This window comes from Marmota monax, unplaced genomic scaffold (genome assembly GCF_021218885.2).
Source record: "Marmota monax isolate L192 unplaced genomic scaffold, Marmota_monax_Labrador192_F-V1.1 WCK01_AAM20220418_F8-fsc00045, whole genome shotgun sequence".
NCBI lineage: Eukaryota > Metazoa > Chordata > Mammalia > Rodentia > Sciuridae > Marmota > Marmota monax.
This window is the reverse complement of record NW_026692132.1, coordinates 6,868,030-6,887,227: the sequence shown is the minus strand read 5'-3', so window position 1 is coordinate 6,887,227 and position 19,198 is coordinate 6,868,030. Positions and strand designations below refer to the sequence as shown.

Genomic DNA, 19,198 nt, shown 5'->3' with positions numbered 1-19,198 from the left:
TTACCAAGTCACAAATTAGGAGGCAACAGGAGGTGACATGGAACAATATTGTGTATCACATATGGAAGGTAGAACAATTCATGGCCATGTTGAGAGAAATGGCATGGCAGAAAGAGTTTTGTATCTAAATAGGAAAATGGGGTATTAAAATGTAAGTGGTTACTAGATCCTTAAGTTTGGGCAAGTTGCTATTCCTTTCTGAGCCTCAGTTTGCCATCCTTAAATTGGTCCTATTAATCCTTGTCCTGCCTTCTTTATACATTTCCTGAGATAATGTATGTTTTAAAGCATATTTGATAAATTCCAAACAGATGTTACTTATGGGAGTGACCTTTCTGTATGGAAATTGTAGGTCAACATATCATTTATGCTCTCACAGACCTAAGTGGGAAAAATCAAAAAGATAAAAGTGACATCACGAATGCTTTGTGTTTCTAGGTGTTAAAAAAAGAAAGTGAAAGCCCTGGATTTTCAAAATTCTCTCCAAAATATGCTTACACTAAATACTAATCAAAATAAGCTGTTTACTAAAAAATGACCAACCTAATATAGACTGTTTAGAAGACCAGCAAGAGACATCAAAACCAGCTCACGTTAGAACCAGATTTTTAACAGTGTAGTATTACTAGTCATTTGTTTGTCTCATTAGCTAATGAGAAATTAGTAATAAGGAAAAGGAGATGATGAAAGGATGTGAGTAAGAAAGGGATATTGGGAACAGATGAGGAGAAATGTTTTTGGCACACTATGACTTTTTTTCAAATTCTTTCTACAATACTACATCAGTTTTAAATATCTTACCCTGACATTCTGCTTCACAAATACCAAAAGTTGACCCGTAAAAGTTATATAAATAAACACGTATACACATTGACGCCTAACAACAGGGAATTTAATGATATGATGCTTAGGAACGGGTTACTATACCAATCACCAGTTTCTAAAAACATTGGAATCCCTCTGCATGCCTAGCCTATGGCTTCTAACTGGAATTTCCAAAGCAACCCAGTGCAGAAGCATCTATAACTGGCACAACATACATTAATCCATACATTAGCCATAACATATATTAATCTATACATTAGCCATATAAGTAGCAAAATCTCTGGAATCTCTAAGTATTATAAAACATAAGGACAACATGAGTCACACTTGGGCCCATGAGTCTTATTTAAAAGCAACCTAAAGTAGCAGTAATTCTTTAAGGCAACAGAAAATAGTTTTTGATCCAAAATTTAAAGTGTATTGCCACATCATCAAAAGTACTATAAATTTATCATTATTCTTTTTACCAACCAAGATATCTGTACTATTCCCACAGACTAATAACATTAAATAATTTACTGCAGCTACAGAGATATCTAGATTACTGGCTAAGAAGCTCTCAGAAGCACCACAACCATGTAGTCACTGTTATGTGGCAGAACCTTCTGAGACGAGATATTAGATGTCTGGAGAGCTATCTCCATTCCACTCATCCCCAAACTTCCCCCCCGCAAAAAAATTTTGTTTTCCACTCCTACTTAAAATAGATGCTTAAAATTAAGGGAGGAGATTTTCAATTACTTTAACATGAAAAGGTACTTAAAATGTGGACAGTCAAAATTTGTCAGTTGGGAGATAATCATAGCAGATTTTTGTGGCATGAGGGAGGAAGGGGGGGGGGAGAGAGAGAGAGAGAGAGAGAGAGAGAGGGTGAAAAGAGAAACACTGAGAATAGAGACTACCAAAAATAAACATCTCTTTGGGTTTTTTTCCTCACCCTTAATCCATAATATATCAGAGGTTATACTGGCGTAAAATACCAAGAATTAAATTTGGATAGACTTTACTTTGATACGCCTTTTTTTCATTTCTATTAGTCACTCTGCAAGAGGAAAATAATAAAGTTTGTATTTTAGGTTATGTTTTCAGGCAAACATATATTGATTTGATTTATAACTCATAAAGTAATTGAATACCTTATCTAATGGTAAAAATTATTGGTGATCTTATTTTTAGATCCATGTTTGTAGATTCACATTTTATAGTCATACAATGGTGATATTTTCTATTGACTCATATTTGAAAGTGACTTGATAGTATGTATTCTTTGAAAAAAAATTTTATGTTGTGGCAACTTGTGGTGAAATGCTTTTTCTAACTGCATGCTGTCTAATGGAATTTGTTGATTTCTATCATTAGAGTCATCATTAATGCCATGGATTAAAGTGATACATTCCCTGTCTATAATCAAAATAACTGGGAATCTCTGTCAACTTAGTGTTTGAGATCTAAATTATCTGGATTTTTCTAAATGGTCAAGAAAGATAGTTCTGGTATATAGTTCAGTGTGCTGGCCTACCATGCACAAATCCCTGGAATCAAACCCTGCACTGCAATCAATAAGTGTGTGTGTGTGTGTGTGTGTGTGTGTGTGTACACATGGGGCTGGAGATACAGTTCAGTGGAAGAGCACTTGCTTAACATGTACAAAGTCTTGTATTTAATCCCCAGTACCTAAAAAGAAAAGAAAAGGAAAGAAAGAAAGAAAGAGATTGATGGTAGAGAATTGCTTTTACAACTTAATTTAATGTTTTATTTCCTCCATCTTCCCCAACGCCCATCCCAAGAATGCAGCTAAACAATGAAAACCTCTAAATGCTTGGAAAATTAGCAGGCAGCAGTTGCTTAGACCACAATTCACACAGCCATTTGTAACAAGCTACAGATGAATCTCATCCATTCTCTTTCAGCCACCAAGTTGGGTCGGTACTTTGCAAACACACTTTTAGAGAAAGAACTTAATTCAGAATAAATGGATAGATTAGTTTTCTTTGAAATATGTTTATAATGGCAATAAGTTAACACAAGAGAAAAAAAGAAAGACTTTATAGCTTGCAAACACTGTCAAGTCCACAAAGCGTTTATTGATCTTTACATCAGGTGGAAACAATAAATCTCTCTTTCCAGCATCTACAGTAGAAACCCCCTCATATTTGTCTGAAGCTTCAAATGGAATTACAATAGTCAGTAGCGAAGATTTGCTCTTATTCACAGTCTCTGTTCCATTCCCACACAATCTCATCATTCTCACTCCCTACAATAAATGCCTTTGGAGGCAGATTCTTTTGTGAAGGAAGTAAAAACCATTTTTATTATTTGGGGCAAATTTTTAAAAGACACAATGAGAGTAATTACGGCTTTTCCAGATTTCTATTAAATGGTATTTATTTAAATTCAAAGTCCAATCAGGCAGAGTCTCTTCAACACTATATAATCAATACTGGTTAGACAGATAGTTCCCAAGTACCTAGATGTAAAAAAAATACATAGATCAGTATTTCAAATATGCTATTAAAATGAACTGAGGTTCTTATAAGTACTATGACAAACAATCTATAAGAATCTCTGTATCCTTTCCTCTCTGAAAAGTAAACAAGCTTCTAAAGCTAAAAAACAAATGTTCTTTAAGACACCATTCATTCAAAAATCAAGGCATTGTTTATACAGAACTTAAACCAATCACAAAGGAAAAAGTGAAATTTGAAGAAATCCGGCAGACTCAGTGAGACAGCTCTGAGAGAATTTGGTCAACAGACATTTAAATGAGATGCCTCTTTCTTTTTCTGAGACCTACGGAAGCCTACTGAACGAAAAAGACTTAGGCTCCTTGCTGGTACAACTCAGGTGATACCCAAGTTTTCTCTTGGGGTAACATAAAACTTTGCTTCTAAAGCCACTAGCGACTTTTCCACCAGTATCCAAAAAAAAAAAAGCATGAAAAAGAGTTGTAACAGAGAATAAAGTTGTACTGGGAGTGAGTGTGTGTGTGTGTGTTTACCTTTTTAAACTAAAAGGCAGCAAACTAATACGAATATAAACTTAAAAACAGTTCCTTTCATTGGAGTTCAACTTACAACTTATAACTTCAGCAGATTAAGAGAAAACACGATATGCTTTATTATTTACCTGTACACTTTGCTATTTGAATATTAATGAAGAATGAAGTAAGACGTTTCAGACCTGATTTGACATCCCATGGTCAGTACAGCCCCAACCATTAAAATACACATAGAGAACTATACATGGGATGGCAATTTAAAGTTGACAGTTGCTAGATATACAAAATTACTGACCAATCACTGAATTCTAGAATAAAGATGAGACTGTGGTAAATTAGATGTAAATGAAACCAAAATCTAGCACTGGGATTTGCTACTCCTAATTGGCCATATTGCATTCCCCTTGAGAACAGAGAAAGTGTCCTCATCCTTGGGAAAGGAGTTTGAGAATGCCTCTAGGGCAACCCTATCCTTTCTCAAATCCCATCAATCTCATCTGTCCCCAGTTTTCTCTCTTACCTTCAAACATAAGTCTTCACCTCTTCAGTAAACTTTGACTTTGCCTCACAGACCCTTCTCTCCCCTGCTCCTTTTTATTGCTACATGTCTTAGAGATGTGTGCCCTGATATCTTTTATTTGCTCATCATACACTCCCTCTTTAAACCTCCTTTAATAGCTTTCTATCTCAAATGCAGGATTGACTTTTTCTTCTAAAGCCACTAGCAAACTCATTCACAGTGGGATGGAAAGTACTATCCTTAAATTTTCTTCATTATTTTGCAAACATCAACCACTACCACCCTTGCATCCACCTGTTCTCCCAGCCATTTCACACACTTCTAACACACACACACACACACACACACACACACAAAAGCATTCTGCCATCTTCATTCTGCTGGGTTTTATTTTATGCTTTGTTTTTGTATATTGCTTCCCAATTCTCTGCTGCTATTTTTCTCTGTCTCTTTCACTCAAAGAGCTTGTCAATTTTCAAGATATTAACTATTCCCTCCAAAGTCGCTATCTTCAATCATGTGCTCCAATCCAAGCTCCAATCCCAAATCTTCAATTCCATGTTTACTGAACTGACTGACAGGCAGTGTACTAAGGCTGGTGATCCAGTAACACCAAACCCTTAAAGAGCTCACAGTCCAGAGCTAACCATTTTCATGTAAATATTAAAACTCCAAATCTAAGGTTATTGTTATATTTCTTCCACATCCCACCTTCCCACTTTTATACTTTAGTTAATGCCATCTCCATTCACAAACTCACTATCATAGGTTGGGTTTCCCGGAAAGCAGACTCTGAGGAGATCAGCATGCAGGAAATTTATGAGGGAATGCTCTTGGCATCAACATCCATGAAAGAGCAAAGAAGGAAGTAGGATTAGACAGAGGGAAAGTTGGACTGTAATGTAGTCTCAGTGGAGGCCTCAGCTGACCCTATGTGGAATTCTGACATCAGAACTGCCTGAATTAGGGCAAGGGAGCCAAGGTTTTTTACCCTACACTGATTAGTCACAGAAACGAAGCATGACCTTGAGCAAGGCAGCTTCTTCAACCCAGGCCATATATATAAGGGCTGACAGTTGAGGTTTCACTTGCAGCTGTACTCTAGGTATCTAGGGAGTTAGTCCATCTCTAAAGGGGCACCTAGGCAGCAGACGGAAGATGTGATTTGGAGCTAGATCAGATTCTAACTTTATCTCCATCCATAATTAACTGTAATCACAGGCAGGTCTCTCAACATCTCTGAATCTAAATTTTCTTATGATTTTGAGAAATCAATGATATATATTATAAAAATACTTCATAAATGCTAGATCCATAATAGCTGTCTAATGCAATCTAATCCTCCTCATGCATATGGTACTTTTAAACTAGTTTCTTTCTTTTCCAAGTCCTAGGAATTCCCTCAAAATTGCATATTAATAGAGATGTGCTGAGAAATGATCTCTAGCCAGGATTATTCAAGGGGCTGCAAAGAGCACAGTGAGCAACAGAGAAGGTTCCTGCCACTGTGGAACTTAAGCTAGAGTGAGGGAAGAAAGACAATATATTAGTAAACAAGTAAACTAAAAGATAATTTCTGGTGATGGGTGTTATGATGAAAAACAACCAATAAATGATGATAAGAGAGAGATAGTTTGGTGGGGAAAGCCACTTCTGATGAGGTAACCTGAGCTGAAGTCATGTGGAGAACTGAGAGAGGGTGTAGGTGAGGAGCATTTCTGACCTGGGAAAGAAGACAAAAGTCCTGAGCCAAGATGATGCTTGCAGGACATATTCAAAGAGCATATCACAGAATCATGAGTGTGGACTGGCATATCACAAGATGAGATCAGAGACACAGGCTCTTGATATCTTATAGACCATGGAAACACATTATCCCTGCATTACTGACATAATTAATAGAATGAAATATGTAGCTCACTTAGCAAAGTGTCTGATACATGGTAAGGACTCAACAAATCAATACTAGTGTTATTACTATCATCACCATAAAATCCACAGATTATTGTGAAGTTTCAATAAAACACCAAGTATGGTGCTGTTCTGAAATGCTTGAAGCATTTTAGAAAACAGTATTATAACTATATTTCTCTTATTTATGCCTGAGAAAAAAACTAAAAATGGAACTATTAAAATAAAACAAAATATGTTGTTGCCTATAGAGCAATGCCAGACATAACACAAACTACACCAGGATTTATTCAATCATTTATTCATTGTTCTGACCCACATTTATTGAGTCCCTCTAAAACTCAGACCCTCTGCTAGGCGTGGGCATACTCCAATAAATAAGACACGATCTCTTGTCTTAAGTAGCCAGAATACAGTGAAATCACACTTCAGTGCAATAAGGCCTATAGTACAGATGTGAGCCATAACTTAGTATTCCACAAAGCAAAAATGCAGTCATATAAAACAGGGTATATGTGCATAAAAAAGAAAAAAAAATCCTCTCCATTAAGTTGGAGGGTTCGTGCATGAAGAAGCACAGGCATAAAGCAACAAGGAACAATGTATCTTAGAAATTGATTTGTCACGAGACACAGTACATTTACACATAATACATACAGTGCAGTGAATGGAAAAGAAGTCAAAATGGACTTTAAGGACTTGTAACTAAAGTAACAGCAGATAGCTTCTTCTCATGATAGACTGGTTGTCTACAAATGCCAAGTTGTCTACAAATGCCAAGTCTCCCAATAATCAATCATCATTTATTTAGAGAGTTCAACTAGACTCCTATCTGACATGTTCACTAAATGACAGAAAGATTAATTGGCTGAGGCTGTAGAGGTTAGCAACCACAACTATTTTTGTGAAGTAGTGTTTGATGGGTAGCCCTATACATCTCATATGTAAACCTCCTATTGTTTTCTTTCTAGAAAAAAAAATCTGACATTCAGATCTGTTGATTTCTTCCTTCACCTTTTTAAATTTTTCACTGGCAGGGAACAAATTGCTCCTTCAAAAATGAACCAGTAGATGGAGCGTTTGAGAAGTGTTGCATCAATATGTGGAAAAGCAAATGGTGACATCAAATTGACACTCAAAACAACCTTTCTTCTTCTCTTTCCTCTAAGATTCCCGATGTTTTTGAGTATCTATTCCTTTATTTTGAAGAAGGGATCCATAAGATATTTATAGTAATGATATGTGATCTACTAAACATAAACATCCTTGGGGAAAACGGGAGAGTCCACGAATAAAGCTACAAATGGTGAAACTTCAAATGACTTCTACTGCACAACCAAGGAGATTATCTTGACCTGTTAAGCAAAATAAGCCAAACTCAGAATGCTGAGGACTGTATGTTTTCTCTCAAATGTGGAAGCTAGAGAGAAAAAAGAAAAAGAATGGGGTTGGGAGAATCTCGTGAAAATGGAAGGGATACCAGTACAGGAAAGGGACCATGATAAGGGAAGAGTGAGGGAAAGAGAAAATACTAGGGAATAACAAATTATATGAATATGTAGCAATGAATATATATGTTACATATGAATATGTAACAACAAATTCCACTATTATGTATCATTATAATGCACCAATCAAAAAATAAAGGACATGGGCCTAGTGACACATGCCTGTAATCTCAGCCACTCAGGAGGCTGAGGCCAGAGAATTGCAAGTTCAAGGCCAGCCGGGGTACTTGACAAGACTCTGTTTCAAAATAATCACTAGAAAGAGCTCACTGAGCTTAGATCGACTGCCTCCAAGTTATGGGATTCAGTTACCTTTCAACACAGCTTTACAGTGTCCAGAAATTCACTGTTTTGTTCAAAATGTACAGTCTAGGCCCCTCTCTGGCACTATCAGACCAGAATCTTTGAAGGTAGGGCCCAGGAATCTACATTCTAACAACGTTCTACAGATACATCTTACAAGTTTGATAACCACTAATTTAAATGAAGAACTGCTAATAAGCCTCAACTAAAGCCTATTCAAGAAGTGACTTCTCACTATCCTATTTATAAACATGTTCACTCTTTCTCAATTCCCCATAACAGTCCCAACAAATCTCCAGCTTCAGAGATATTTCTAGCTCCCTACTTCCTTAATCACTCTAGGCCTGGAATCTTCAATATTATAAGGTACTCTGAGTTTATGGCACTTAATTCTAGACCTTCAGATCCTGTCCTGAGGTGATATTTGAGGATCAAGATGATGTCATTTCCATCCCCTTGCAGTGCATTTTTGGCAACAGTAGCCCACTTGCTGACAAACATTTCTCTCTCATTTGACAGAGAATTGTGTAGAAAATGTAAGCAATCCAGACTGGAGGAGAGTCATTACATTTACCTAACTTCTTAAAATATAAATAGGCCACCAAGGGTCCTAGAAGGAAAATACTGTTCCATATGTTCATTTTAAGACAACTTCATTATGAAGTTTTGCTTTAAATAACAGGCAAAAGCAAAAAATTCAAACAGGTTTGCACTCTTGAGTATGTCTCTCTGAGGCTGGATGCAAAATATAAACATTTTGTTTGATAGAACAAAATACACCACAAAAATACCAGACACAAAAGAAACAAACACAATTGGACAAATAAAAACATACATTCCTTTATTCTGAGTACTTTATTGAATACCCATTAAGTACCAGGTTCTGTACTAAACACCAGATAAATATGTGTATTGAAGATAAGAGGGAGAATTTAAGTAGAGGCTTTGAATTTTGAGTTAAATTATTGGCTCATACATCAAACAAGGTCCTGCTAAGAAAACCCAGTTAGTTGATAGCCCCTGGCAAACATTCTCACTGCTTATGCCACATGATTTTTTTTTCTTTTTTCTTTTTTCTTTTTTTGTGGAGGAAGGAGCTGCAGATTTAACTCAGTGGTAAAGTGTTTGCCTCACATGCACAGGACCCTGAGTTCGATATTCAACATAGCAAAAAAAAAAAAAAGAAAAAGAAAAATTAAAAATTGCTCCCAAGATGTATAAAATCCCAAAAGGCAAAATTGTAGTTTCTTAATAATTCATGATAAACATTATTTGTGTCTAGAGATGGTACATTAATTTTGCTATTATGTTTAGTAAAATATGTATTTATTTTACTTTTAGCTTTGTATGATAGAAGCAATAAAACAAAAGCAAAGGTGAACAAAAAGAGCAATGAGGATATAGAGTGGAAACATATATAACATTCAAGCACTACTCCATGCATCTAGCAATCCTTCAAGGGTGACAAATTATACACTAAAGAGGAATGTATAATCATGTCACCTCTACTACAAACTCATAATTACCGACAGCATTTCTTCTTGTCAAACTTTCTTTTTAAAACAAAGGTCTTGCAACTAAGCTGGTAGCCAACAAATAGAGCACTGAACACACACCAAGCACATGAGTCTTTAGCTGGGTATTTGTTGCATCTCACAGCTCAGCCCTTTAAATATACATACATAGAATATTTTGAAAACAATAAATGGGGAATGCTTGACATTCTCAGACAAATGAAATGACTCATTTCTCTCTCATCTAATTTTTTTTTCTAATTTAAAATTAATTTGCTGTGAAATACCTACATTCTACCAAATACAATTGCCCTCATATTATTAGAGAAGTCATAAAAGTGTTTCTCATATTGCACACAACGGTCAGTAGTTTGGTGGAAATGTTTGAATCTGCAATCGTTATATATGCCTTTGTATGTGTGTGTATCATAGCCAGGGAGCCAAAAAAAGGTCTCCAGTTTTAATTTTTTTTAATGGATTGGCTGACTATGCCAACAAAATAAAGTGCTTCTCATCTCTGCCTGCCCTCCCGTTGGACTTAACATCTGCTAAACTCTTATATAAACTTTTCCAATACAATTATAAGCAAGTGAATTATTGGGGGAAAAGGAAAAAAATTTTAAATCTTTTGGGTCCAAATTTGGTTGAAATTCATGGATCTCACCCTGAAACTATTATTTACTGGGTTCATGGAGTTTTTCAAAGACTATTACTCCTCTTTCTCAACAAATCTACAAGGTAGTTGTTATTTCTAGTTCACAAAAGAGGAAACCAAGGCCTAAAGAAGGTAGGAGGCAGCGTTCTGGGGTCTCACACTGAGTAAGGAACTCTGTGGGGGATTATTATCCTTGTTCTTTCAAATCTACCATGCCATTTCTCCAGGATTAGAGATAAGGTATAGAAAGACAACAGACAGCCATTAACTATTGATTTCAAAATTATGCCATCTAAATTCCACAAATGTGAAAACATTTAACTAGTGCAATATATTTTATCTACTTTTCAATTGCAATAAATCTGTCCCTCAGAACTTCTTAGCCAAACTGAGTCCCAAATCTAAAGAGCCTTAATTAAAATACATAAATTATTATCTCCTACTTCACAAATAATTATTTGTATTTCCCACTGTCTACATGCTACGTACACTCATACTTTCTAAGGATTTTTCTTAAGGATTTACACATGTCAGAAAGCTAACTTTATTAGGTTAAATATGTATTTTTTATTTCCTATCACCTTTTCCTAAGCATTTGTGAATATAATTTCCTTTCCCAAAATGATGAAAACAATTTTGGCCTTTTCATCCTTTAAACCCAGCTTCCTTTCATTTCTCCCTCCTCACTTTTCTAGATAATTCCCTAGGTCTGTAGATTTTTCTCCCTTATTTTCCATCCTTCCAGTTCTGTTACTTTTCTTCCTGCCATTCTCTCTCTTTAGCTTCTGAGATTTTTCAAAGCCACCTGCAACGTTGTAAACAACCAACAGTTCTCTGACAAGAAACCTGGGGAAGTCTTGCCCTTGAGTTTGTCTACTGGCATACCTTCACTGATGATGACAGGCCGACATTAGCAAAACCCAGCACTGATGTCAAAGTGATAAGGCAACTAAGCAACTCTCATTTACAAAAATAAAATATAAATAAATGAATGATTAAATTCACACTTGATGTAAAATTCCCAGCTGTTTCTCCATGTGTTCCCAAGTATTAAATTATTTTAAAATAATTAATGCAATTAATGATTTTTATGTCTTAAATCCAGTCATTAGAGTTATTTTATTATTATATCTGTAGTCCACAGATTTACAGTGAACCAAACCACCAAAGTGGATGATAAAGAAAACTCCCTAGACATCAGAAATACCAATGGCATTCTTATGTTTTCCTTCAACAGATTCCTTAAAAGAAAGACTAAGTCAAAGAAGTTCCATGAGGTCAAAGACCAGTTATGTCTGTTTGGTGTTTGTATTGCCAGTGCTCTCCACAACACTTACCACAGAGCAAATCTTCAAATATTTTTGAATAATTAGATGAATTATGCTGCTAAAAAAAAGTAATCTGCTTCCTTCCAAAGGAAGGAAATCTTCCTTTAAGATTCACAACATATGCCCTATTTTTCTCTCATATGCCATTATCACTGTTTATCCAAGGGCTGATAATACAATATATATGTTTGTAAAACCTCATATTAGGGAGGAAACCTTAGTATAACACTGTAGAGTTGAAAAGGACCCTAGAGAGTTAAAGCAATGAGCTCAGAGATATACAAATATTTCATTGCTCAAGGTAAAATTACAATCAGGTCTCTTGAATTCTGGAACTTTTTTCAATTTTACCAACTCAACTTACTTAAATTATTTAATAATATAAAGTATTTTAATTTTTATAACCAACATCAAAGACAACTAAAATATAAGAACTGTAAGTTGGAATATTCCATGGATGAAATTACTTGGCAATGTCCAACTACTTGTTAAATTCATTTTCATTCTTCCACTTCCAATAAAGAGCAAATTCCAAGTGACTGATAAATTTCACCATAGTTCTACTGGTAAACAGGAGCTCTGATAGCAACAATTTCTCCTAAAGCATATTGTGATAGAATGCAAGAAAGCCCACAGTATTAAAAAAACTACCAGAAATTCCTATCTATACATGCCCTGTCTATTCTAGAGGAGTTTTACAAGTTGTTCACCCCTAATAAGAGAGAATAGACAAGGCATATTTTATCACTCCAAGTGCTTGCTCTCAGAGAAGTATTGAATCCTGACAATGTAAGAAAATGGATCTACTAGAACTTTTTGAGGCAAAATCCTGATTGCCAAATAAAAGAACTGGGTAAGACCACACAGAAATAAGTCACTGCTTTGAAATATAACCTGTTTTCTTTGTGTCACTAAAGTGTACTGGTGATGTACTTGGCCAACAAGAATTTCTCTACCCCTGCCTTGTGGGGTTGAAGATGTTTGCACTATTCACCTGCATGTTCTCATCATCCTCCTGACACACTTTTTTCAAAATAGAAAAGAATTGCACACAGCTTGGAAAGTACATAGAGCTGCTGCACTGTTTGATCAACATTATTATTTCTAAATTTCTTACTCTGGAAATCATTATCTGAGTATACAACTTTTCATAACAAAATCATTCATATTTGACTTACAGCAGTAAGTACAATTTATCTACTCCTCATGTAAGTTGATGAAAATAGTCTTAGGTTAAATTGGCATTACCAGAGACACTGCTGCCACTACTTTTTAGAAATTTTTAAATTCTAATTCTTAGACAAAAACAAAACTCCAGGATTCTAAAGGCACTGCCCTGTAAACTAATCATTACCTTTAATAAGATTATTATATTAAATATGGATCTGTTATATTGAAGAATTATTATACTGTACAAATGTTGCTTTAGGTATGGCACAACCCTACAGATACACCCTTACTAAATTCCTCTTATACAGGATTATGTTCAGTTTGCAAAATGAAATAGTTCCTAAACCTATACTGCCTGAGAAATGTTTGTAGGGAAAACTGCTCTAGCCCATTCTGAACTTTCTTTCTAGGTTATCAATGGAAAAGGTGACAGAAAGGTATATTAAAGGGCAAAATACACAAGAAGAGGCAAATGACTGTGAGTAGCTAAAAAAAAAAGTCACTCTCCATTAGTGCAAGTGCCAAGGGGACACTTCTAAGATTACCTGTACCAGTGCCCTTTTCCTAAGGATCCCAATATTTCTCAAGTCCTTCCTAACATCATTTGAAAGAGTATTTTCAAAAGCGAAACTTTATAGCAAATAAGATCAATGTTCAGATTTACTGTGGAAACTTTGAAGAAGTTAAAGTCCTAGAGGTGGGGTGGGGGTGTGTGGGGGGTGCTGTCAGGAGTTAAAGTCCTTGCTTCCAATGTCTGGGTGAGGCTTAATGGTGGAGAGAGTTTTCACACTGAATTTCCTTCAGATTCTGTCTGCAATAGAGTGGATTCCTTCAAAAGAGAGTTCACTCAGACAGACTGGATCAGAGGTCTGATATTCCTACAAACAATAAAGGTCAAGGGTAGCTGAAATGCCTGGGCAGGAGTACTATGGAAGGATGCCTAAAACGGGGAATCTGGTGTACACCTGGAACTACTGATACAGACATCCCAAGATTAGTACAAATTTGGAGAGGTTTATGAAGGCATTTATTCATTGAACAAATATTTATGAAGGGCCTAACATAAAGAAGGCATGAAAAAATGAGGAAAAAAGACGGAAGAATCCAGGAAAGAGAGAGTGAAGGATAAGTTGAGGGTGCAAGAATTACTAGAGAGGTTTAGAAAACTGTACACTAAGTTTACCCAAAGAAGAAGATTAAGTTAATAAATGTTCAGTGAATGAGAGATAAAAAAACAGCTAAGGGTGCAGATGAGAGACTGCAGGTTTCTCGTCAGAAGGCAGCTCAGAAAACTATGAAACAGTTCTTAAGATTTGAGAAAAGGGACGCAACATAGAATGCAGATAGCCTGTGGAATTCAAAGATGTCAGAGAAGGTCACACCAAGATCGAGAGAGTGTGGGAAATAAGGAGAGGAATAGGTTCTCGGCATGGATTGGGGCTCCTTTGGGATGCTGAGAACAGAAATTAAAGACATGGAAATGGAACTGAACAGCCCAGTACCTGGGAAAGTTTGGGGGAAAGAAAACAGGTGGGTGTGAAGAAGCACAGGGGCCATCCGGGGAGACAGTGATGAAGTAGGGTCCAGGGCTACAAGTTGTCAGACTCCCTCACACCAAAAGATTTACCAAGAGTGGAGTCTGACTTCTTTCCCATGTCCTAATCCCCTATTCTTCCTGAGCCCAGGGGTTCGTATCCCTCCAGGGGCCGCAGGGAACCCTAAGACCCCTGGGTGAGACCGGGCCGCCCCCCAGCGGTCGGGCACTGCGCCCAAGACCCTAGTCTCCCGGCTCCAACTTTCCCGATCCCAGTCTCCTCTCCCGAAGCGCTGGCCCCCCTTGCGCCCCCCGCTCACCGAGGGCGCAGTCAGGCGGCTGATGCTCTCGCCCAGAGAGTCCAGGTTGACCCGCCTTCGGCGCTGCGCCCTCTTGGCCCCGGCCGTGGCGGCGGCGGCAGCAGCGGCGGCGGCGGCGGCAGCAGAGGCAGCCGGGGCCGGGGCGGCAGTGGCCGCGGCCGCGCTGGGCTCGGGCGGCCCGGGCGGGCTCCGGCTGCCATTCCAGCAGAGCTTAGACAGGGGGCACTCCCCCCCGTCCTCCTCCGGGCTGGTCTCCAGGTAGTCAGAGCCCAGGGAGCTGAAGGACTCGGACGAAATCTTCCTTCGAGACATGCTGCTGGCGGTGCTATTGCGGCCGAGGCGGCGGCGGTGGCGGGGACGCGGGCGGAGGCGGCGGTGGCGGGACCGGAGAGCGGCGGCTTTAGGCGCGTCGGGGCCGGGGGGCGCTGCGGTCGCGCTCTGCCGGGCGGGAGTACCCGGGGCAGCCGAGCCCCAGGAGCCAGCTGCTCATGGCGGGAACTTGGGGCGCCGCGGCACCTTGGGGCCCGGGCTTACCGGCGGCGCCGGGCTGGGCTGGGGGCCGCCGCCGCCTCTGCTGCTGCTCGCGCGGCGCCGCCTGAGCGCCCGCCTCAGCGCATCGCCGTGCGCCGCGCTCCCGCTCGCGGGGAGGCTCGGAATGTGTGACCGCTGACGGCGGGCGGGGAGGGCTGCGGCCGGCGCGGTCCGGGAGGCAGAGGCTTCTGCCGCCTGCGCGACTATCTCGCCCCTTTCCCCTCTCTCCTCCCGCCCCTCTCCTCCCGCCTCTCTCCACTTACTGCCCGCCTCCCTCCTTCTCCCTTTATCCACCCCCACCCCATGCTCTCCCTCCGCCGGTATCACGTGTCGCCATCATACTCATTGGGAGTCTCTGCCTCGCCTGTCGCCACGTTTCAGGAGCAACGAGGACACTTCGTTGCTGTCCTCTGCGCGCCCTCCTCGTTGCCACAGTCCCCTGCTACGAGGAGGAGCGCACCATGCCTGGGTTCGGACCAAGGGTCCCCAACCCAAAATGTCCTATCCCTGGGCCTCGGGAAAGGCAGTTGAGTAGCAGACGGGCCCGCGGGTGCTCAAGGGGAGAGGGGCGCAGTTTTGGAGGCGGGAGATTTCTCTCTGCGGCCACCTCAGGGAAGTCTGGCGGTGTGAAGCGAGGGTTTAGGGTCCATGTTTGTCTTTTCCCCTCCTTCCTCCGAGTTTATTTAGGAAGTTCCGAGGCGGAAGGGAAAGGCTGAAAGGTTCAGCCCAATCATTCCGGAGTAGACGTTTACAGAGGAAGGGGAGGAAAAGGGTAACGTGTTGGCGCCCACCCTGCTGGAGCAGCTCGTGGGGACAGCCTTCTCCTCCTCGGGCGAGGCCGCGTGGGCGCGGAGCGAGACCAGAACCGAGAGGCAGTGAGTGAGTAGAACCTCTACTCCGGCAACAGCCCTGTTGCTTTGCCGCGGTGCGGAGGGGCGCAGGGCTCTGGGCTCCAGCTGGCTCCGCACTAGTGCTGGACAGCTCCGCTTGCCACCTGCAGCCTCATTAGCCCGCGAGGGTAACAGGGTGAGAACACTACCTCCACAGACTACTACCTCGCGCCTGATCCAAAGGACACCAGGGAGGGATCCCGTGTCCCTTATTCTCTGGGCTCTTTGCGCCAAATACGCGATCTGTTTGCACTTGGCTGCAAATGCCTCTCAGAATGCTTAGGAGTGTGGGAAGAAAAGCGTTTCAAACCCCAAGAACAGACTTGCCACAGCGTGATCACATCTTTTACTGTGAGTTTTCAGCGGAGTGGCTTCATTCTAAAGCTCGCTTTATTGCAACCTGTCTTTCCAAAGCCTGATCTCACAGCCCTTGTGTTAGCTCCAGAAGAGCTTTGGACCTGTTCTGACCTCAGGGTAAGGAACAGGAAGAAAGGAGAAATAGCTGTGTCCCAAAAGAGGAGCTCCAGGCTGTTTTCCCATGGCAGCAAAGCAGAAGAGCGCCCTCCCCACCTTCCCCATGCTCGGTGGAGGGGATAGTTCCAGGGTCCCTGGTTTTATTCCCTAGGGACATCAAAGCCAAGGCCTTTTTGTTTTCCAAAACTGGTCCAGGTGAAGGCAGATAGGCTTGTATGTACTGTGTATTTAAAAACAAAACTATGACAACATCCTCATCCCAGTTTGCTTTTAACTTCAAATCTTCCCAGTTGTTTATGAGAACCCTAATAGAAATGATATTTGAGGTTTTCTTTTGTACTTTGGTAAATCCACTGGAACTGATTCAGAGACATGCCTTATTCCCATATCCTAAATGAGTGTCTTCACTATCGTTCAGATAAGAGAGAGAGGAGGTTTTGTTTGTTTCCTTGCTTGTTTTTGTTTTCAGTCTACTGAAAAAGTTTCTAATTGTATGCTTTCTCAGCAGAGGAAATGTGGGCCTCTTTTTAAAAATAATAAATTATTATTATTATTAGGATTTTGTGGTTTATCTGTGGTTTATTTCCCCCATTGCTTCAATTAATTCTATATGCATTTTTTTCTGCAAAAATCTAGACACAAACTACATTTCTTATCCTCAAGAATAACCACCAGTGGTGCTAAAAAGGAAGAAAGAAAGAAAGAAAGAAAGAAAGAAAGAGAAAAAGTTTAATTGGCCTTTTCTGAACTACAGTAGGTGATACCTTTGCAAAGTACATTCTTGCAACTTTGGGGAAACTAATATTTTTGCTGTTGTATCAATCACAGCACAAGGAGCTGGAATGCTTAGTACTCCTCTATAGCAATGATGATGCAATTGTTAAGTTCTTTACATAATAGAATTTTAGAGTTATTATTAAAAGCATATGTTTTGCCTTCTTTCCATAATGCTACTGTCTACCCCTCCCCCCAAAAAAAACACAAACACAAAAGAAAGGTTCTATTAAGGTAATTATACAAAACCTTCCTACTGAACTTAGAAATGGAACATTTTACTAGCCATCCCAACAGTTGTCTCAGACTCAAAATGACTGAGTGCAAGGCAGTAAGTATCATTTGTTTCTAAAATCTGCAAGAGGCCCAAGAGTCTTCCTGTTTACACTGGAAGTTTATTGCCAGAAAGAACTCTTAACATATGGGACATTTTTTTCTTTGTGTGAACCATTTGAATCAAAGACTCTTAACAGAATATAGCCAGATAAAGAAGTCTTACAATTTTCTGTATGAATTACCCTGCTTTGATCATGATTTTCCCACTGATTTTTAAACTATAAACAAATGAAGGCCTAAATATAGGCAGTACATCATCTGCTTTGCTTTCAAGGGTTTCCTTTGTGTTTCTGTTCAGGAGGAGGGTTCAAAAGCTCTTAATAGGAAGAGTGCTGTGTTCTATATTTAAATTAACATTCTTAAGAGGAAGCATAACCTAGTCTTCATTTTTAAAAAAATGCCTTAGACCTAGTAAACACAGCCTAAGTACTTAAGGCAAAGAGTAGTCCACTAAAAACAAGTAGTCTGTGCTCTGATTTTAGGAAAATAAATTTGCATAGCTCATGCCCACAAATTTGGCCAATGAATGCACTGTGTTTCAATAAAGTCCTTTAAGTCCAAAATATAATTGAAAAATAAAAATGCATAAATATACTTGGTTTATTTGTGAAGTTGGTGTGGACACCTGAGGACTCATTCAGATTGATCAAGCACTGAGAAAGACTCCCTAAGAAAGCAGATGTCTCATCGTAGTCAAGATGGTAACTGTGCCTTGCCTTTATACAAAGCCTTGCTATTTATAAACTCCTTTCACTTACATTGCCTCATTTAATTTGATTTTCATCCTTCCCAGAGAAGTAGTTAAAGAAAAATCACCTCTGTCAAATTCAAATAAAAACTACAATCCGTCCTCATTCCCTGAATTCTTTGCATTCAAAGCTCCAGACTCTCCTAATTTCTTTTCATCCATCTAAGTCTCCAGCAAGAAAACCTGCAACATCTGCATAAGCATTCCTTGGAGCACAGTTCTTTCCTATTATCAAAATACTGAGGAAATCTCTCCCTATAGTCAGTCTTTACATAAATCTGGCAACTGGCAGGAATTATACATATAACAATAAAACAAGTTATCCAAAGGAACATAGTAGCTGGTGAATTCTTAACTAGGGCAAGTTTTTCTGTATCCCTAACCTAGAAATACACACACACACACACACACACACACACCCCTCACCTTCCAGTTTAACTCTGTGTTCCATGTTACTTGAGAATGAGGTCTGTCTACCTTTTCACTTTATCATACTTTATCATACTTTCTCAGTGAATGGCTATGAGAAAATAAGTGAAATTAAATACTAAGGATAATATCAAAGTGGGAACAACAATCACCTTATTTGTATATAAAGGGTCACGTGGAAGATACTCTATTCTATCATTGTGTGGTTATAGTTATCATAAAACTATTGTGAAGAGGCAGGGTGCTTACTGCAGAAGAAGAGAAGGAGAAGGACTTGAACATGAGAAAGACGGGGGAGAAGGAAGAGGAGGTAGTAGTTGTGGGAAAAGGGAGAGAAAAATAAAGCAAGCACCAAAGTCAATGCTATACTTAGTTGAATTTGTACTAGAAAAATACTTAAGGCTAGGATAGTGGCCTTGTTTTTATACCA

At 39.3% G+C, this 19,198-nt stretch overlaps 1 protein-coding gene across 2 annotated transcripts in view; it reads right to left on the bottom strand.

The window, feature by feature from the left end:
• The window catches only part of Gucy1a2 (guanylate cyclase 1 soluble subunit alpha 2), a 299,113-nt gene extending 284,114 nt beyond the window's left edge, over positions 1–14,999 (bottom strand). For both annotated transcript variants that reach the window (XM_046466443.1, XM_046466445.1), the window contains exon 1: positions 14,587–14,999. In XM_046466443.1, the coding sequence (XP_046322399.1) occupies positions 14,587–14,898 (312 nt within the window). In that variant the 5' untranslated portion in view covers positions 14,899–14,999. The remainder of the gene's footprint in view (positions 1–14,586) is intronic.
• Between the last annotated feature and the right edge of the window lie 4,199 nt (positions 15,000–19,198).